We start from the raw sequence: 20,128 nt of genomic DNA, 5'->3' as shown, positions 1-20,128 counted from the left end.
CTTGTCTTCCAGTCTAGTCTTTACTATCAAAACTACCAACTAGTCGGTTAGAAGGAGAGTGGGTTTGTTCGGCATTATTGACATCATGCCAACGGAGTCCCACCTATCCCCAGACGGGTAAAGGTCATACCGCGGCAGCGGGGCCGGAGGCTGACAGTGACAAGTGAACGGCAAGTAGTGGGGAATGGGGACATTTCTAACTTTCTTTCCGTATTATTGTTTTATTTTTAATTCTTTGGGCAACAGGGCAAGGGCAAAATAGGGGTGAACTGTGCTATGACTTGGCGTTGGATCATCACCTTCAGGGTTGGTTATGGTCAGTTGATCTAGACGGGGGCTAGAATCCAGTCATTGTGCCCTATCCGTATACATACTTCATCCATCGTTTGCTAGGTGATCCTTCAACCTGCTGGTATCCTTTTTGGATTTTTAAAAAGAACAATTCTGGGAACATAGATAATGATTGAAATACCCACTGTAGTTGAGAAAACAATTCTTCCATGAAAAAATGAGAAAATCAAAAGTAATCGTCAAAGGTCCAAGTGTCGGATTCTCGACCCCTGCCCATCGCCCAAAAGGGGAATTGATCTCTACCCAATGATCTTCTAATCCGGCAGACTGCGGCGCAGCGAGCGGGATCAGTCAAGGCAGAATGCCTGAGTCAAGACCAGATGGTAGCCCCGGTCGTAGTAGTAGGGGTCCCAACTACCAACTACTGCTAGTCCATGTAGGGTACTCCATGCTAAGAGGATAGACAGTTTGGCCCCCACTGAATCATGACCCGCTCCCGGACTGACCGCCTCTCGGGTAATCTAACCACGAATGAGGCTTGGACCTCTTGCACCCTCTTGCATCTCTCTCACCCAACCAGACCGGTGGGAGTCCCCCATCTCCCCCTCCCTGTCCACTCCCTGTCCACTCTCCGTCCACTCTCCGTCCACTTCTCCCACTTGGATTCCAATTTGCTTTGGGCAAGCGGCTGAGTTCTGCAGTCCATCAATCTTCTGACCTCTAACTGGTGGAGAGCACCCTTTTCCCCCCCTCCCTCTTCTACCCCCGACAACAAACTAGGGCCCTGGGGTACCACTGCCCAGGGCAAGACCAAGACCAGACATGACTCCGCCCTCGCAACCCGTACATGGATCGTCATCGTTTTTGTCAAAGTCGGGCATGAGGAGGGTCGTATGCCCTGTCGTCTGGTTGCCAATCTTGCGGCTCAAATGGGCACTGTGGAATTTGTCCGCTCCGTTGATTTCTCTCGTCTACGGACTGATGCACGGGTTGTGAAGAAGTACTCCGTATAGTGAGGAATTATACGACCTATCAGACTGGGTGGTTGATTCGCCAAGCTTGACTCTACCGGGTACGGGTCTGACCGTTTTGATCTTGGGGATTATTCTCCATGGACAGTTGGTGGAACTGAAATTATTATTATTATTCAACAATAATAATAAAAAATCAAAAACAAAAGGGAAAAGAAAATAATCAAAAAAAAAGAAGGGGAAAAATAATCAAAAGGAAAAACAAAGAAAAGGGGGACAGGAGAATGGGCGCTGCAGGGGGCACTGCTGGTCGTGTTCGTGACGGGGATGCTCTCGCTAACACCAACCAATCCATTTAGCGTCGTGACTGACGCATCAACTCTGCCGATCGTTTTGGCTCGGGAAGTATGCGGCTCAAAATTCGCCTGGCTGTTGTCTCCCTCGTGGGAAGAGGACCGAGCAGGGCCCTTTGGCCCCAGCTATACTGGCCCCGCCAAGCCATGCTTGGTTTTATATACGTTGACCCTGCCGTGGGAATCGCGATTTAATTCAACCGTTTTTCATTCTTCCTTCTCCCAGTTCCTTGCATTTCTGGATCCTCCATTCCATCCGGTATCTATATTTCAACCATGGAGCGATTCCCCTCCACCCCCGTCTTTGCGGACTATCCGCGCATCGAAGACGGCTCGCCCGTGCAGGACTATGAGCTCTTCCCGCCGGAATCGCGCGCTTACGCGGGTCCCTGGCCCGACGCCTCTTACATCCATCCTCAGAAGCAGCTGTACCCCTTGGATGCTCCTCCCAAAAGCCCCTTCCTTTCTCCGGCCCCCTGGTACGGCTCGACGGGGCTGCCGCACGGGCTGCCGCACGGGAAGCCGGCGCCCATGTCCGATTATTCCTCTTGGGGCTCCGATCTATCCACCACCTCCGGCGCCGATAGTCCGCGCAGCACCAGCGGCAGCTGGGTCGGCGGTGCCCCTTGCTACATGTCACCCCCGTACACCAGCGACGACGCCATGCTGCAAGTTCCGGACCACTGGGGGTGCCCGTCGCCCGTCGCTAGCAGCTACCCATCCGTGTCCCCGGCGCAGGTCTACTACCCCGATCCGGAACCCATTGTGAGCATGGAGGCCCATCCGGTGCCTCTCATGCGCGACACGCCCCCGGCGTTGGTCTATCCCACGGCAACCCACCCGGAGGAGCACCAGCTTCCCGTCCTGGAACTCGTTCCCGAGCACGACACGGATGATCTTGCCTCTCCACCACCAAGCCAATCACCACCGCGCCGCCAGAAGTCCAAACGCTCCTCTGGTGGCGTGGTGAAGGACATCACTTCCCGCAAGGACCCCGCCCAGATGACCGGATCTGCCTCGCGCTCCGTTGCCAAGCCGCGAGGTAAAAAGGGCAGCAGCACACCCAGCCGCATTTTCATCTGCAGCTTCTCGCACTACGGCTGCCGCAGCACCTTCACCTCCAAGAACGAGTGGAAGCGACATGTATCCTCGCAGCACGTCAAGGTGGGCTTCTACCGATGCGACGTCGGCCGCTGCAACACCAACAACCTGCGCAAGCTAGCATCCGCGCGCGGCACCTCCGGCGACGAATCCCGCCTGTCCAACGACTTCAACCGCAAGGACCTCTTCACCCAGCACCAGCGCCGCATGCACAGCCCCTGGGTCACCCGCAACAGCAAGCAGCCCGTTGCCAGCGACGAGCGCCAGGCGTTCGAAGAGACCCTCGAGGGCGTCCGCGACCGATGCTGGCAGCAGCAGCGCACGGCGCCCGAAAGCAGCCGCTGCGGCTTCTGCGGGCATCAGTTCTCGGGCCATCTGAGCTGGAACGACCGCATGGAGCACGTGGGCCGACACTTTGAGAAAGGCGACTTCCATCCCCATGCTGAGCAGGAGGACCCTGCGCTGCGCCAGTGGGCGATCGAGGAGGGTGTCATTGAAACCGTGAGAGGACAGTGGCGGTTGACGTCTGACATGAAGTGATTTTTTTATTTTCTTTTTTTCCTTTGTCTTATCTTTCCTTTGTCTTATCTTTCCTTTTTCTTCCCCTTGGCCTTCCTTTTCTTCGGTTATTTCCTTTTAATGGGTCTGCGTGGCAGACAACGAATTGACGACGTGATGACTTGATTTTATTCGATATCCTGTACTTGATATAATAGCTTGGTCTCGACCATGGTTGGATTATTTATACGCGCATAATACCCGGAGACATGATATAGAATTTATGACTGACAAACTGTTTTCTTCTGTAAATTGAAATCTCTGCTGAGTAGGTGGCTAGTATGGAGGATGGGCCAAGATGGAGCCACAATTAGATCATCGCCATCCTTTGAGCGTATTGACATCTAAGCAGCCAGTGTCCTAGGCGGACGTTGCACCGACCTCATCCACACACCACTACAGCAATCCAGCATGAGGGCGGTGTAAACAGCCAACTCCACACCGGCAGAATAGCCCCCATCGTCAACACTCCGCAGCACATCACATCCACCTTGCCTGTATATCTACAATCAACTATGGCAAACCACCCCTCCTCACGAACGACAATGAATACATGACTACTACAGTACCAACCAGCTACACCCAATATCCAACCCGACCATCCGATCTCCGCGACAATCATCCCACCAACCAACCACCCCTCTAATTCGTCTTCCCTCCGATCAATCATACACATAATACACCGCAATCATGTACGTACCCCTCGAGATGATACAATGAAAAGGAGTGTTCCAACAAGATACAGGACGGTATTCTCTCTCATCATCATCAACAAAGCTGGCGGTCTTGTCTATCAGCGCGAGTTCCAGCCCGGTTTGCGAAAGCTGTCGACGAATGATTATTTGGTTCTTGCGGGGACGTTTCATGGGTTTGTCTCCTTTCTATACCTTTACTTTCTCTATAGACCCCCAAACATCGACACCAACTACTACTCCCATCCTACCCCTAACTACAACAACTTGAACAGAACCAATTCTAACGAAATCATAAACGAATAGAGTCCACGCAATCACCCGCAGCATCACCCCCAAAATCCCCCTCCCCACCAACCCCAACACCATCCCCAGCAGTGGCCACCAGCAACAACCCTCCACCTCCTCAATCCTCACAACCCACAAACCCAGCCCCTCAATCTCGACATCTACCCCCTCAACACCCACCGGCCCCTCATCAACAACGTCAACATCAACAACCCACGCCCTCCCCATCCCCGGCACCCCCGTCACAGGCCTCGAAGTCCTCGAGTCCGACAAATTCCGCCTCACCTGCTTCCAGACGCTCACAGGGACGAAGTTCCTGCTGTTCACGGACCCGCTCATGACGAGTGTGGAGCCTGTCATCAGGAAGATCTATGAGCTTTATGCGGACTTTGTGATGAAGAATCCGTTTTATCAGTTGGAGATGCCGGTGAGGTGTGAGGCGTTTGATAGGCATCTTGGGGGGTGGTTGAGGGGGAGGGTTTAGCCTTTTCTCCTTGATTGCGGGGATTTCTTATTCTTTGGTTGGACCTGTTCTTCTTTCTCTGTGCTTTCCTTTTTGGCCGGGGTGGGATGGGTGATTGTTTATTACTTGTATAGGTTTAATTTCTAGTGTCGTCTTATCTTATATTTATTTATATTTTTATCTTATTTGTCGGATTTTCATTCCAAAGCGAGCACAGAGACAAGCTTCAGTGCAGTTCAACCAACCAAAAGGACAAATGAACAGAAAGAAACGCCGGGTATGCTTCCATTAAATAACTAAGCAGTATCCATCTTATCCCCATCATCCTTCTTGCCCTTCCCACCAGAGGACGACTGCCCCCCCTCCTCAGGGATCCCATCCAAATCAGTCTTCCCCTCCTTCTCCTCCTGATCCCGCTTCTCCTTCTCCTGGCGGTTCTTCTCCTCCTCCAGAGACAGACGCAGCGCAAACGCCAACTCGGGATCATTCTCAGCGGCGTCCTCGAACCCAAACCCGCCGGCCTCCTCGCCCTCGCCGCCCGCGCCGCCAGCGCCGGCGTCGCCTCCCAGGATGGGCGTCAGCTGCAGCTCCTCGCTGAGCAGGTTCGGCCCCGGCGGGATGATGGCCAGGTGGGAGCCGTCGCCGCCGCGGACGTTCTCGACGAAGGCTTCCAGCTTCTTGGTCTGGTCGGACTCGAGGTCGCCGAAGGCGATGACGTCGATCGATACGTTATTCTTTTTCATCTTCTTGGCGAGCTTCACCAGCGTCTTTTCGTCTTCTTCGATGGGCGAGCAGGAGAATACGATGATGCGCTGGTGTTGGGATTTCTCGGAGCGGTGTTTCAGGGCGAGCTGTCATTTTGTTTTTCTCGTAAGTAAACGATGCGTGATTTGGAAAGAATTCTTTCGTTCAGAAGGGGCATCAAACGTACGCCGGCAACTTGGATGCTCGAGCTCAGGTGCGGCGTGCCGTGGATCTTAGTCCGGTGCAGTCCTGACAGAATGCCGCCAAAGTCCGTAGTGAACGTCGACAGAACCTCCGGGCCCTTGCCGCCCATACTCATCAGACCGACGGCTGATTGCGGATGTACGCGCATCTTGGCGGTGTGGATGACGCTGACGGCGTCGATCTGTGCTTGCCATCGGGTCGAGCTGCGGCTGTCAGATGGGGACGGGAATGAATGTCGACGTCGAGTTACTCACGTGTAATCGCCATTTCGACTGCTTTCGCTATTGTCGACACTGTATTTATGAGGTTAGAGGGATTTGTGAGATGGGGATGGGTTGAAGAGTCGGGGACGGACATGATCATGGTGGCTTCGAGCGACATCTTGGCGGGTGTGGATAGCTCGATCGGCTGGAGGGGTGGGAGGAATGTGTTCAAGATTTCGAGTGAAGGTTGACTATGGTAGTAAGAAGCTCTGGAAAGGTGGTCAGAGCTAGATGGAGATGGCGGAGATGATGGGGGAGAATGAGGATGGGAAAGTCGTTGAGGAAGTGAGGTTCGTGGTTGACGAAACGGAGCGAGAGGGAGGTTATGTCACCGCCCGCCCACTCACTTCTCTTTCCGTCTCGGTCATTTGTTTACTTTATTGCCGCCTTCTCTCTCTCTCTCTCTCTCCATCTCCCTTTACTTCCTCCACTCTTTCTATCGCCATCACAAGTCCCTTCTCTCGAACTTAAATAAACTGCTAGGCTCTTATATAATCTTGAGCTCCATATCGTCGATTTTTCATTCCACCAATGGTCTCCCTCAACGCCAAACGCAAGTCCCCCGAGGACGACGCGTCCCACGACATCAGAACGCCCACCGGCAGCCCTCCCAGTAAAAAGCTTCGGATCACGCGCAGTCAAAAACAGGCCCTTATTGACAACCTCCAGCTAGAAAGTATGTTTCCCACCCCCAACCCTGTCCTCCACCCATTGACGTGATCAGTCACCGAACGCGCCCGCAAACTTCGCGCACAATACGCCCTCCAGACCAATGATCTCCGTGCTCGCGTCGAACGTCGCATCAACCGCATCCCTATCGCCCTGCGCAACGCCAACATGGGTGAGCTGTGGGAGAAACACCAATCCGCTCTCCGGGCGCAACAGGGGGCCACCTCGCCCAAGAAATTGCTCAGCCCGGGCAAAGCGCCGCGGAATGTGGCTGCCATGACCAGCCCTGGAAAACAAAGAGCCCTGACGGCCAGCCCAGGCGCCCGTCGAGTCCGCAAACAAAGGTACGCCCAATTGACTGCAACTACAACAACATTGCTGACATGAGCTGCAGTCACGAGGGAGGCATCTACTCTGACAAGGAAAACGCCCCGGCAACGGGCGGATCTCTCGACGTCCTGAAGAACCCCAAGCGGCGCGGCAAGCCCGGCGCTGCGGGCGGTGCCTCGCGTGTTGTCTCACAGGAGGTCCGCGGGACCGACTACCGGATCTTGTCGCCCAAATCCAACAACTCCAGGACCTATCCGCAATCCCCGCTCCGGGCGTCCCCCGAAAAGCCCCAAAATGCATCCTACCTCTCCCGACCCATGTCGCCGCTGAAGCCCTCCAGCCCACTCAAGTCGACCTCAGCCAGCATGTCCGGGCCAGCAAGCGGCGCCCGTGCTCGAGCAACCCGGGGCGTCCCATCCACGACCAGCAGCCGCCCCCCTTCGCAGGCCGCACGACCCGGCAGTCGCGCCGGCGCCACCTCCAGAGCGATGCGCTCGCCGCTATCCCGACCAGCCACCCGACAGCTCGAGCGCCGCGGCAGTGTCTCATCCACCTCATCCACCGCCACCGTCGCCAAGCCAACCAAGACAGGCACAGGTGCCCGCAAAGCCACCGCAGCGCCCGCCGTGAACTCCCCCGCCAAGAAGACCACAGTAGCTCGAAATCAGGGCGCCTTAGCCGCAACCAAGAAAAACGCCGCATCGACGACCCGGAAAGCGACCACATCGACCACGGCCGACGCACCGGCAACCAAGCAACGTGCCCTGCGGAAGCGGGCTTGAAATCATTTTATCTGTGACTTTTGATCACTTTTTGCAAATCGGCGTACTCAGGTTTCTACAGATTAGGGGAGGTGACTAGGACTGGCGTTTTTATACAGTTGCATTTGTCGTCTAAGCTATCGGTGCATGTTGATTTTCTTCTACTTTTGCATACAAGTTGTTTGATTCCATTGTTGATGTCAATTAAGTCTTATTACGCTGTTAGTCTAATCTACTCTACACAATTGGACTAAATCCCAATACACAACTTCCCTACATGACAAAGTAGATAAGATAGCTTCACCGTGCTCTGATATATACAATACAATTTACTCATAGTAAAACAACAAATCATTGTCGCGTTCTAAACTGTGAGAGTTCGTCAAGTAAGTGATAATCCGTAGTAATCAATCCGCAGTTTTTGCCTCTTGTCCCTAATGAACCATGAAATAAATATATATCCACCATCTCTCCACCCACCAACCCACACACACTACTATTTACCAAATCTACCAACAAAACAAAGCACCAAAACAACAAACAAAAGCAAAAACAACTTGCTTTCTCTCGCTTTGATTGGTTGGTTGATTGATTGATCGATTGACTGATTCATTTATTCATTTATTCATTCAGACAGCAGCTGCAGGGTTTACTATACTCAATTTACATTCCCGCCACCGCTACCACCACCTGCCCATCGCCTATGTAACATAACATGGATGGCATAGACAACATGGTCGGGACAAGGGGCTAGCTTCGTGAGGGTCTGTCAGGGAGGTGGATGATAGATAGAGAAGAATCAGAGTCAGAATTTGTTGAGAGATGTGATTGTCGTAGTTGTATGTAGTGGTAGTTGTATATAGTGGTAGTAGTAGTAGTAGTAGTAGTAGTAGTAGTAGTAGTAGTAGTAGTAGTAGTAGTAGTAGTAGTAGTAGTAGTAGTGGGATAGGATAGGATAAAATTAATGAGTAGAAAGCCATGGACGGATAGGCCCAATGGATGACAAGAAGAAAAGAAGAAAGAAAATTATGACTCAATTCAGGTATCTTCGCAGTCCAACGGACTGGACTGGCTGGGAATTCAAACAAAAAAAGAGGAAGAAATGGTACAGCTAACTGGGATGGTTTCACATCACAATCAATGGCACAGGAGAAGAAAAGAAAAAAAAGGAAGCCTCTAGACAAGGCCGCAAGAAGCGGATACAAGTGGATGAAAAAACAGTAAGGGATGAGCGAGATGCCAACTAATGGGATGATGGTAGAAGGAGAATAACTACCCAAATTTCACAGATTAAGTGCGCGATGGACAGGAACCTTGATACCCAAACCCTTGGCCAAATCATACAAAGCCGTTAAGGAAACAGAACCTCGAGTTACCCAGCCTCGTGGCCATCTGCATTTCACCCCCCACCGCGGCAGTCAGAGGGGGGCAGAGACAAGGAAAGCGATGATGGAGTTGCTACCACCTCATTGGAGAAGATGGAAGATATGCATGTCCTAGTTCTCTGGACAAATTCAATCCAGTCCCAACGTGCATCAACTCCGTTCAACCAACGTCAAAATAATGAAGAAGAAATCGCTGAACGGCCCAGTTATACGCCAATAGCATTCATTCGGAGTTCAAAATGATCAAAAGATAAGAATTAGGGACTGATCTGAGAAGAAAAATGTGTTCGGAACTGTGCAAGAAAGAAGGGTATTTTGGTGATTGCAAAAAAAGAAAAGAAAAAGGTAAAAGAGCAAAAAAAAAGTTGGAGAAGAAAGAAGACAGGAAAAATGCTCAACCAGCAACTCCCATCGGCCCTGCACTCGGACGGGCCCGGTATGGTATCTGTTGTCCATCGGATTGAACGGGGTTCTGCTGACTGCCACTGCTGGTGCTACGCTCGCGATAATTATTTGGCTGCCCTGCCACAAGCTCTCCTCCCGCATTCTGCGGAGCGCCAGCAGGCTGGTTGTGCCCACCAGCACCCTGTACATGGCGGACAGAGCTTTGCATTTGCCAGGCCGCATCCTGAGAGGGATCACCCTCGATGCGTGCCGAGGTAGGTGCATTCGCTCCCCGGCTGTTGCTGTTCGTGATGGTGACGGTTTCGCCGCCGTTGGCGGGGTTCGGGGAAAAGCTCCCTCGCGCGATGTCACCATACCGCTTGAGGATATCTTTGGTGGTGACCTCCGAGTTTTCTTTGAAGAGGCTGGGGTCGCTCAGGACTGACTGCAGATCTTCGGGAATCTAGATGACAGAAGAAACGGATGTCAGTATTAGTCAACACACCCAGCGGAAGAACCAAGACATCACTTACCTCGCACATGGTGTCATTATACGTGATGAGGGCATTGACCGCCTCGATCGAGAGGAAACTCTCGTCCACGGTGCTATTCTTCGTGTTGGGATAGAGGATATTCGGCGTCATGACGGTCGCAAGGTTGTGAATGTCCATCTTGCTACCCGACTCCTCGTCGACATGGGAGAAAGATGACGCCCAATTGAGGAAGGCAAACAGGACCTCCATCGTGTCTCGGTGGGCCCGAGGAAGCAAGCAGCACGTGAGGTGTAAGACGCGTTTCTGTTTGTCGGCATCGGCAATTTCTGTAATGACCCAGTCAGCAAACCATACCGATATTTGGATCATGAACAAGCTGTGACTTACTCTGCGAGGCGACAAAGAGGCGATGGAGTTTGAAGGTTAGGAGCGGATCCGGCATCTCACGGAGGAATTTCTTCAGGAGAGCGGCAATCTGAACGGGATTTTCTTTGGTCAGGTCGACTTGGTCGTACCGATTGTCGATTGCTTCGGATGTGTCTTTGAGGCGTCTGATGTTCCCGTTCTTTCGGAAAACACCCTCCACAGACATATCCATTTGCCGCATAGCAGACACAGAGTCGTCGATCAGAGCAGGTACGCGCAATGCACCGGGACCAACACCATGGCTGGACTCAGTACCCTCCTTCTCGACGAGATAGTCCAGGGCGACACCGAATACTCCCTTCTTCTTCCCTACCTTCTTGGGTTCCTTATTGAAGGCGCGTCCAAAGATGTTCCAGATGGTAGGCTTGCGAGATTCGATCAACGAAAGAAGTTCCTCTAATGAGAAGGCACCGTCCAGCAAGGGTTCCATGGATAAAACCGCGACGTGTCGGACAATGAAGAATTCTAAGGCCGAGAGTTCGGAGAAGTATCTCTTCGACCTGCCACTGGCTTTTTCAAGGACTTGTTCCAAACCAGCCCCCGATACACCACGCTGGTGGCCTTGTTTGTATCTGGGAAGGGGTTCGGTGGTCCCAACGAGCTTGGTGCCAGCATGCTTATAAGCGTTGGGGCGCTGCTCCTTAGCCTGTTCGGCAGCCACGATCCTCGGAATGTCATCCAAGGTGAGAGCATCCTGGTTGCCGAATGCGAGCTCGGTCACGGTCTCTCCGTTGGCATCCCGTTCTTCGACGATTTGGAAGCCCGGGCCGCGCGGGTCCGAGCCCTCACCACCGGACGAGCCGGGGCGGACACTCCGCCCTTCAGGACCATCGATAATTCGCGACGCCCGAGCTTTTCGGTAGGTGGTGGACAAGGTGCGTTCGTTCCGGATCGACCGCAAGCGTCGCATTTCACCCACTGTTTGCTCGAGGGAAGATTCTTCAGAGCCATCTCTGCCCGCCGCGGAGTGAACCTTGGACTTGGTTGCGGACCGCTTGAGCTCACCACCCGGCGCAACTCGCTGACCGTCTTGGGGCTTGACAGCGGGGTCACCAGGCAGAGGCAACGTCCCGCCCGCCCGCAAGACGGCAAGGAGGCGAGCAAGAGCAACTCTCAGCAGGAACACAAATTGCTGAAGTTTACTGACCCGAATGAACCCGCTCTGCGCCTCGTTCAGCGTGCCCTTCTGCGCAGTGCAGCTATTGCAGAAAACTCGCCTCTCCTTGCTGCTCCACAGGGCGTCTTGAGGCGTGGCGGTCAGCTCCCTTTCACATCCAGCACAAACCAGATGAGGCGGTTTGATGTGCCATCGCCTGTCTCCCAACACGACGCATTCGTCGTCAATGGGCTCCTTGCACGACGCACAGCAGTCCGATAGTTGGTCAGCAAGAACCTCGACGCCTGCCATGAGATCCTCAGCGGTCGTTTCCTCCTCAAGAGGCCGAAGGGCTTCTATATCTCCAAGGTGGTCCAGAAAGTGATGGAGACCCGTAGGCGACCGCTTCTCTCTCTCTAGTTTGAGAGCACCCTGGAGGCCAATGCGAATCAGAAGTTTGAGATAGTGAGCCAAGCCGGTCACCAACGACAGGAGCTCCTGGGTCACGCCCAGCTTGCGGACGCCAGTCTCCTGCGTCTTGGATAGCAACGCGAAAAAGGCAACAATCTTCTTGCACAGCAGTTTCGATTCGCGCCCATAGGCGAGGTCTAACACCGATGATCAGTCAAACCACGTGTCCAAATCCCACCGTCGGGGGGAACGCTTACCCTTCATCCCTTGGCTCTTGATGTATCCTGCGAGCTCATCGATAGCGGAGAAGAGCACATGCACATGCCCGATGAATCGCTTGGCGACGAGGACTCCATCTAAATAAGTACCATTACTCACGTGGAGGAGCATGTCCGAGATGCAGGCCGCAGAAGACTCCTCGAAGGTAGACAAGATGCTCCAGATCTTGTAGACCTTGTCCTCCATGACGTCCTCCTCCTCGCGGACCCGGTTGCGTTCTTCGTCCGTTGCGTCGAGATCGAGCTGTGGCGGTTCGAGAGGCTGTCCCGCCGGGGCTAGGCGGACATTCCAGAATTTGTGGATCATATAACACTCCGGGTGCCAATGTTGGTTTTGGCCATTGCGGAAAATCTCCACGAACTGCTTCAAAATTGCCGTGTGGCAGCCGTGGCATCGCTGAGCGAACTGGGTTGAGTAGTGGAAGTGACAGTAGACTTTGCCTTCATGTTCATAGTAGGAATCCTGTGCACCAAAGACCGTGGGACAGACCGAACAAGTAAAATGCTCAATGTGATACTTGCGGTCGAGAGCGGTAATATACGAGCCGCGCAGGGCCCCGCCGCATTCGTGGCAGAGTAGATCGAGCCGGCGGAAATAATCAATCTCGCACAACGGGTACTGTCCACTGCCATCTTCCGCGTCGATCGGGAAAAACTTGGATGCCACGATTTGGCCGCAGTCCTACGCCGTCGCAGAGTTAGCCGAGGACATCCCCTGTCAACATGCCAGACCGCAGTCGTCACCTACCTCGCACTTGAAACACTCCAGGTGGTATGTGGCCAGCAACGCTCGCACAAATTGACCGGTTAGGGGCTCGCCGCACTTCTTGCAGATCCGAGAGGTGCCCGCCGGCGGCCGCCCGTTGGGACGAGACAGATCTCGGGGGGCCGATCGTTCCCAATAGCCCCCATGATCGCGGGGGGTCGAGGGATCCCGGGAGGCCCCCGGGTGTGGCTCATACCGTCGGCTGACACGGTGATCGTGGTTGAGAGACCCATCGATGGGACTGTTCGTCGATGCGGACCTCGGCGCCGAGTACGTTCGCGGGGAGTCGAAAGGAACATTGCTATCAGCTGGGGACGTCGGAGTTTGCTTCTGATAGCTGCCACCAAATCCACTGGTGTTCAGGGTTGGACGGACAGCCCCGTTGCCCGGCACGAGGCTGTCTGGTAAGGGAACGTCGCCGGGAGGCATGTCCGTGGGGAACTATGCCTTTTCTATCAAATCAGCGACCGGAGGATGATCCTGGAGGTGGATATCGATCCGGTTCTCTATCCGGAGGAGGGCGTGGGGGGTGATGCTCGAGATGTAGTGGAATTCGGTGTGCGTGTTGCCGCCAAAGATCGATCGGGGGTCAAGTATATCGCTGGGGATGGCGATGGGCGTATCGCACGAATTTTCGAGGGGTTTATTGGTGGTGTATGAGGTCGCGGACACCGAAGCAGAGATCGAATTTATTAGTGCGTCCTAAGAGGGGAATAATGGTGAGTTAGATGACCGAGTTGACCCTTCGTTCTATTTTTCCCTTTTATTTATTTTTATTTTTGTATTTTTTTTGCGCGGGGCTGGGTTTTGGCCCTGCCGGAGTAACTAACTCACCTCACGCCATGTAGAGATGAAACTTGCGGGGAAATTCTGGTCACTCTAGGGGAAAAAAAAGACGAGTCGAAGCGCGTGAGCGATCTATGTGTTGATCATTCGCCCAGCATCCGATTAAATGGAAAAGAAACTGTGAACAATGAAGAGGAACTGCGCAAGCGCCCGTGTCGAGGCAAGCAGACAGGTCAGGGTTGGTTGGAGCTCAAAGTGAGACCAACAAGCGGCGACGTAGTACACTGGCAGAGACCACAACCATTCCTGATCCCTTTGGACGTAGAGGGTTCCGATAGAAGGTTCGATCCAGTTACGCAGGATCGGAGATGTCGAGGGACCAACGGGTAAAGAAGGGAAAAGACACACCACAACAAAAAAGAAAGGAAGGGGAAAGGAGGAGGAAGGGAAAAAGATGGAGGGATTGAAAGCCAACACAGAAGGAACTGAGAAAGAGGAAGAGAGGGGGAGGGAGAGAGAGAGTGCGAGAGGGAGAATCAAGCAAATCGCGTTGTTTAGGGGAGTGAGTGCTTGCTGGGGAATTTGTTGCTGTCTTGTCTGCTGCTGCCCCCTCTCTCTCTCTCTCTTTTCCCCCTCCTCTCTTTCCCCCCCCCTATGCGCTTGCAATGTTGCTGCTTTGCCCGCTAGGGACGGGTCACGTGGATACCCTCACCGCCTGTTGCACCGCTTTCCGTTCTGTATAGATTACCATACAGGGTATCTTGCGCCCTTCGGTTAGGTTGAAAGGTGGGCGGCACGGGAGTGGTACTCCACCACTTAGATATCAGATGGCTGGGGCTTTGTTTGGGCGGGGCTGAAATATTCTGAACCGCTCCTGGAGTCCTGGAGGGAAGAATGAAATTGGAAAGTAAGGAGGGACTTGGATGTTTTCTTGTTTGAAAAAAAGGGAAGAAATATATCAAAAAGAAACACGGTGGGTTTCTCTTATAGGAAGGTTCCCTCTAAGAAGGCCTACCAATATGAGGGACAGCTGATTTGTACTGGCAGAAACCAGGCTGTAAACCTCACGTTTCAAGAGTGCCCTTCAAGGGGTCGCTATTACTCCGTACTAGATGTATGTAACTATGATACCAGTTCGTCGCTTTGATGTGCCGCTGTTACTGCAGCTGCATAACAACCATGGATATTGCTTGCATTGAGCATCTTCTATCGGATGCGTTTGTATGCCTGGACTGCTGACCAGAGTGGGAGATTTTACAGTAGTACAATTCCATGCCAATCAATACGTCTATCAGCAGTCTTCTGTCGGTTGGTAGCTAGGTATGGATAGTGTGAAGACTAATACCAGTGTACTAGTTAGTTATCAACCGGGCGGTAAGTGATAAGATGTTTTTCTGCAGAAAGAAATTTGACAGGGGGTTTTTTGAGACCCGAGGGATCCATGGGGCCCGCTCGATCTATTCCCTGATCAGAAAGTCGAGGAAGGTTGGGAATTTGGACAAGATGACAGATGGGTGGATCCCATCTCCATCCTCAGACTCACACTGGTTGACCCTGGTTGGAGCCGGGAAATGGGATGCCCACCTTGAGCAGGCGGTGAGACAGGGGCTGCTTCATCTGTCGCCCGTCACGGACAGCACTTGGTATGGAGTGTGGAAGTATGTAATCAGCCGTACCTGAGTATGGTAAATGCCCCTTCAATCCACCTCACGAACTTGGTGAAGGGATGAAGAGGGGTCAATGTAATCATAGCAGGGACAACACTGCTTGTAGCATATATCGTCAGACAGCAACCCCAGGGATCCAGCCCGTGCTGAGATGAGCTCCAGTCAGTATCCAAGGTTGAGCTGTTTCTATTTTGGTGTAGTGGGACTTACCCAGAGGGCGCTAAAACCACACTGTGGGAGGTTCTTGAGTATGACCAAACTATTATCTACTACTCTGCGACTAGACAGAGAGAGACCGATTCTGAGGGGTTATTGGATCGTATTCACTCCCACCACAAAGGTTGAGCAGGCAGGAAGGCGACCAGATGGTGGCGCTGCAGTCATCCATATCAATCAGATCACCTGAATCAACGAAGTGGTGCCTAAGGTAGCTAATCGCGGTGATGGTATTCAGTACCTCAAATACAATTCCGTCATCCATTGTTTCCAGTACTCCCATCTACTGATCGATTGATCGATTGATTGATTGATCAATTCATTCGTTCCTTTTTCTTCTTTCTTGGTCAACCTCCAGAAACCGTAGACAGCCTTATAGAGCCTTCCTGGTTTCTTTCATGCACTTTGATGCGTTTCAAGCTGCAGAAAAACAGCCACTCTCTCTGCCTATCGTCATTCCGCCTGGGTTCAGCCTCCCACAGCATCCAAGCATCATACTTTTGTCGCTATCGGTTTCCCCTCTCCCTGACAACTGCGTGTTGCTCTTCCCACCACTGATCGCAAAGTGGAACCGTCTCCCTCAGGATGTCTGATCAAGCCATCCTTCGCATCACAAGGGTAATATTCCTTCAACCCTTCTCATCAAGCAGAGTCGCTTTCGTGTGGCCATCCATATATCTACGATACTAACGAGGGGCTTCATCGGGTGGCGGGGTATCAGGAAATCAAACAGCTGCAGCAGAGTACAGATCTTTGTAAGACCCCTCTACCAGCTGGCGGGAAACCGCCGTCCTCAGCAGCTTCCAGCTAGAAGTCAGTCAGTTAATCAAGATCATAGCTCTCGCGGTGTCCTACGATGATTCCGACATCCGCAACGTCTCTGCTCTCATCCTGGGTCCACCAGAGACACCGTACGAGTTTGGACTATTCGAAGTTCGTATCAACATGTCCCACTGTGCCGCAGGATGTCCTGGATACTAATCATCGGTTCTCCAACAGTTCGCGATCAAGTTTGGGAAAGGTAAGCTGGTTCATCCAGACGAAATATGAAGATACCGCATGAACGTTGCAATAAGCTGATGACGCGCGATCTCAGGATACCCTGCGAGTCCACCCCGTGTCCGCGCCATGACGACCAACAAAGGGCGGTGCCGGTTCAACCCTAACATTTATGCGTCGGGCAAGGTTTGCTTGTGAGTATAGCGTAGAGGACGTCGGTGACTCTGCTTCCGTTGACTAAGATAAAAAAATATAGGTCGATTCTTGGGTAATGGTTCTGTGATAGCTACTTCTGCGACCAAAGCTGACAGCCTCCCCTAGAACCTGGCGCGGCGAACGCGGAGAACAGTGGTCATCGGCGCAGGGTTTAGAGTCCGTGTTGATATCCATTCAAAGCTTGATGTCGAGCAATCCCTACGAAAATGAGCCTGGATATGATACGGCAAAATCTGCCACTGATTTGGAAAATATGGACGCTTACGTCGCCAAGGTATCTTTTGTCCTGCCGATTTAACATGGGAAAGATTGATAACAGCCGCAATTTTTGTGTCCAGATCCGCCATGAAACCCTCCGCCTTGCGGTCATTGAGCCATTGGAGTTGTCAATGGGAATCCTACCAGACGGGACGCTGGCACGTTCAGTCGAAAAGCATTCCGAAGACGAGAGTGAAGAGGATGTAAGCTGGGATGACGACAAAGAACCGTGCGATCGCTTTCTTGACCTCCGTAAACGACGCTTCTTGTGGTATTTCGACGCCTACCTACGGACCGTCGATGCCGCGGAGCCCGGCGTCTCACGCAATCGCAAGTTTCAGCGGATGCCGTTCGAAGGCATCGGCAATATCATGGACGGCCATTTCGACTATCCCGAGCTCAGACGGAGACTCAACTTCCTTAGAGAAAAGATACTCGGCGAAACCCGAAAATGGCCCACCGAGGGGCTCTTATCCCAGAAGCAAGAGCTGGGCATCTCCGCGAACCTCCAGCGCCAGTACGAGCAGATTGTCGAGGATTACAAGAATCAGAAGAATTTTATGATCGCCCTGGACCTTGTCGACGGTAACCCTTTTGAATGGGGAATCACGTACTTTGGTCGTCCCATGACACACCTCGATGGCGGCATCTTCAAGATCAAAATCTATCTCAGCCCTCGCTTCCCCGAGGAGCAGCCTCGCGTGTTCATGGAAACGCCCATCTTCCATGTGCGCGTGTCTCGGCTCGGGGTGCTGTGCTATGTCCCACGGCGCAGCGACGAGATGCGTTGGCATATAGAAGCCATCCTAGCGACCCTGGAGGAGGACTCCCCGGCTTACGATCCGCGAGCCAACGTGCGCTCCGAAGCATCCACAATGTTTTGGGGCTGTGCAGAGGGCCGACGACGGTACCACCGAGAATTACGGAAATCGGTTGAGAAAAGCGTCGAGTACGTATTGCAGACCTCTCTTGTTCTACTCTACCTGCACGCTAATTAACATGATGGCTTAGGGAGGCGTTTGCATGATATTTGGTGAAACCATGCTAGGATAACTGATTCGGGCATTTACCCAAAGTGCGATGGAATGCCTGTCACTCGCTCGTTACAGACATGTTTATCCCCTTGATATCTGAGATGCTATTTGCTCATGGGCTAGTTACGCGTTAAGCGGCCGTCAGACTGTTATGGTCATTTTGCGGGTGTTGTGGAGCTTTGGTGTCTCCTATTTATTACTCCCACGAGAAATTATTCCTATTCTATCATTTCTTTCCCTCTGTCTGATTTTTTTCGTTCCTGTTTTGGCAATCGAATATTCTAGTAATAAACACAACGTGCATGTTTCTAAACACCTGTATTCCATAAATCCTAAATATCATTCTATATGGAGAAAAGCCAGTCAGAAACGCCACGCGTCCACCAGCCAATAACACGACCGTTCAGCGTGGGGCCCGAAATGGGCTACGGAGATTCTGGAGCCGGACCCGTTCGCCCCTAAACTTAGATTAAATAGCGAACTCCAACATCATAATCATCATATCGCCTGTGGTTGAGTTTTCCCATCACCTTCCCTCCCTCCTTATTCCCTCCGCCCCTCCCTCCAAATCGCCATTACCCATTAACCTCACCATGTCCACCGAAAAGCGCCCCACCATTCCGCTAGGCACCGTCCTCGTCGTCGGAGGCTGCGGATTCCTAGGCTGGCACATCGTCGACCAACTGCTGAACTTCCCCTCCGAAAACGACCCCAGCGTGACCCTGCCCAAGCCATCCGGCGACCCGCGTTTCGAGTACCCCAAGCTCACGGAGCGCTACCCGAAAAACGTCGCCAAGGTAGCGGTCGTGGACCTGCGCACGACCAACAACCGCTTGCCGGGCGCTCACTACTACGACGGCGACATCACCTCCGTCGAGTCCATGCTGGATGTCTTCCGCGCTGTCAAGCCGGACGTCGTTATCCACACTGCAACGCCTAGTGTCTTGGATGGGAACAAGCCGTTGCTGCGCAAGGTGAATGTCGATGGCACGAAGACGTTGCTGGAGGTCGCGGGCGGCGCTCATGGCGATTGGGGGAGCAAGTGTAAGGCGTTTGTGTATACGAGCTCGAGCTCCGTTGTGCATGATACGCAGAGTGACTTGATTAATGTCACCGAGGAGTGGCCTTACGTTCGGGGCGAGAGACAGCTGGAGTATTACTCCGAGACGAAGGTATGCCTTGGCCCGTCTCTACAGACGCGTGGCTCAGAGAAAGAGGTGTCAGACAAAGCTAACATCTTATTCAAAATAACAGGCCGATGCAGAAGAGCTCGTCCTGAACTACAACCGCGCGTCGCCGACAAAAATGCTCACATGCGCCATCCGCCCCGCCGGCATCTACGGCGAAAAGGACACGACATTCACATTCAAGATCCTCGAACACGCCTCCAAAGCGTCCCGCACAGTGCTGCGCATGCAGCTCGGCAGCAACAACAACCTCTTCGACTTCACCTACGTCGGCAACGTAGCCTACTCGCACATGCTCGCCGCCTACCGCCTCCTCGCGACCCACACGCGCTACGAAAGCGGCCAGGGCGATCTGCTCGACTACGAGCGCATCGACGGCGAAGCCTTCAACATCACCAACGACCACCCTGTGTACTTCTGGGACATGACACACGCGGCGTGGGCGCTGACCGACCGGGTCGTGGAGCCGCAGGACGTCTACGAGCTGCCGGAGGGTCTGCTGGGTCCCATCGGCGGGCTTGCGGAGTCTGTGATGGGTCTGTTTGGCAAGACCCCGCGGCTGACGTCGCGGATGGTGCGCTACTCGTGTATGACGCGCTATTATTCGTGTGATAAGGCTAAGTGGCGCTTGGGGTACAAGCCTATTGTGCCTGTTGACGAGGGTCTTGCTCGTGCAGTGGGGTATGTGGTCGAGCGGGAGCGGCTGGAGAGCCAGAAGAAGGGTCTGTAAGGGTGATGTTTGTTTGTATAATACAGTAATATTTTAATATCAATATCGATATCGATTTTGGCTCGTTGACTTTGTCCGGGCTTAGTTACCATACCTACCATTCTCAA

General features: G+C 53.0%; 7 protein-coding genes across 7 annotated transcripts; 5 read left to right on the top strand and 2 right to left on the bottom strand.

The window, feature by feature from the left end:
- Positions 1-1,855: 1,855 nt before the first annotated feature.
- On the top strand, positions 1,856-3,350 carry BDW47DRAFT_132146 (putative C2H2 finger domain protein). Its single transcript, XM_024817495.1, has one exon. The coding sequence runs from the start codon at positions 1,892-1,894 to the stop codon at positions 3,254-3,256; it is 1,365 nt and encodes a 454-aa protein (XP_024671110.1). The 5' UTR covers positions 1,856-1,891; the 3' UTR covers positions 3,257-3,350.
- A 427-nt stretch (positions 3,351-3,777) lies between these two features.
- BDW47DRAFT_107383 (trafficking protein particle complex subunit 4) lies at positions 3,778-4,840 on the top strand. The gene is made up of 3 exons (XM_024812996.1): positions 3,778-3,966; positions 4,020-4,142; positions 4,273-4,840. Coding segments are annotated over exons 1-3 (591 nt in total). The 5' UTR covers positions 3,778-3,964; the 3' UTR covers positions 4,739-4,840.
- A 173-nt stretch (positions 4,841-5,013) lies between these two features.
- BDW47DRAFT_126562 (proteasome regulatory particle base subunit RPN10) lies at positions 5,014-6,046 on the bottom strand (the record flags this gene model as incomplete). The annotated part of the gene is made up of 4 exons (XM_024816571.1): positions 5,014-5,568; positions 5,649-5,868; positions 5,920-5,958; positions 6,021-6,046. 4 exons carry the CDS (start codon positions 6,044-6,046, stop codon positions 5,014-5,016), a joined length of 840 nt encoding a protein of 279 aa, XP_024671108.1.
- A 268-nt stretch (positions 6,047-6,314) lies between these two features.
- On the top strand, positions 6,315-7,849 carry BDW47DRAFT_132142 (uncharacterized protein). Its single transcript, XM_024817494.1, has 3 exons — positions 6,315-6,604; positions 6,653-6,941; positions 6,992-7,849. The coding sequence occupies exons 1-3, from the start codon at positions 6,460-6,462 to the stop codon at positions 7,707-7,709; spliced, it is 1,152 nt and encodes a 383-aa protein (XP_024671107.1). The 5' UTR covers positions 6,315-6,459; the 3' UTR covers positions 7,710-7,849.
- Positions 7,850-9,189: 1,340 nt separating this feature from the next.
- BDW47DRAFT_39702 (GTPase-activating protein LRG1) lies at positions 9,190-13,550 on the bottom strand. The gene is made up of 5 exons (XM_024818926.1): positions 12,911-13,550; positions 12,142-12,844; positions 10,339-12,081; positions 9,991-10,277; positions 9,190-9,920 (listed from the first exon to the last, which is right to left on the bottom strand). The coding sequence occupies exons 1-5, from the start codon at positions 13,355-13,357 to the stop codon at positions 9,468-9,470; spliced, it is 3,633 nt and encodes a 1,210-aa protein (XP_024671106.1). The 5' UTR covers positions 13,358-13,550; the 3' UTR covers positions 9,190-9,467.
- Positions 13,551-16,561: 3,011 nt separating this feature from the next.
- BDW47DRAFT_39691 (ubiquitin-conjugating enzyme E2) lies at positions 16,562-18,397 on the top strand. The gene is made up of 6 exons (XM_024818925.1): positions 16,562-16,618; positions 16,694-16,790; positions 16,853-16,864; positions 16,918-17,086; positions 17,151-18,019; positions 18,082-18,397. The coding sequence occupies exons 2-6, from the start codon at positions 16,726-16,728 to the stop codon at positions 18,095-18,097; spliced, it is 1,131 nt and encodes a 376-aa protein (XP_024671105.1). The 5' UTR covers positions 16,562-16,618; positions 16,694-16,725; the 3' UTR covers positions 18,098-18,397.
- Positions 18,398-18,621: 224 nt separating this feature from the next.
- On the top strand, positions 18,622-20,100 carry BDW47DRAFT_39676 (C-3 sterol dehydrogenase/C-4 decarboxylase). Its single transcript, XM_024818924.1, has 2 exons — positions 18,622-19,276; positions 19,359-20,100. Exons 1-2 carry the CDS (start codon positions 18,698-18,700, stop codon positions 20,019-20,021), a joined length of 1,242 nt encoding a protein of 413 aa, XP_024671104.1. The 5' UTR covers positions 18,622-18,697; the 3' UTR covers positions 20,022-20,100.
- The last annotated feature ends 28 nt before the right edge of the window (positions 20,101-20,128 follow it).

Source organism: Aspergillus candidus (genome assembly GCF_002847045.1).
Source record: "Aspergillus candidus strain CBS 102.13 unplaced genomic scaffold BDW47scaffold_29, whole genome shotgun sequence".
Taxonomy (NCBI): domain Eukaryota; kingdom Fungi; phylum Ascomycota; class Eurotiomycetes; order Eurotiales; family Aspergillaceae; genus Aspergillus; species Aspergillus candidus.
The sequence above is the reverse complement of the archived record's forward strand: the minus strand, read 5'-3'. Positions and strand labels throughout refer to the sequence as shown.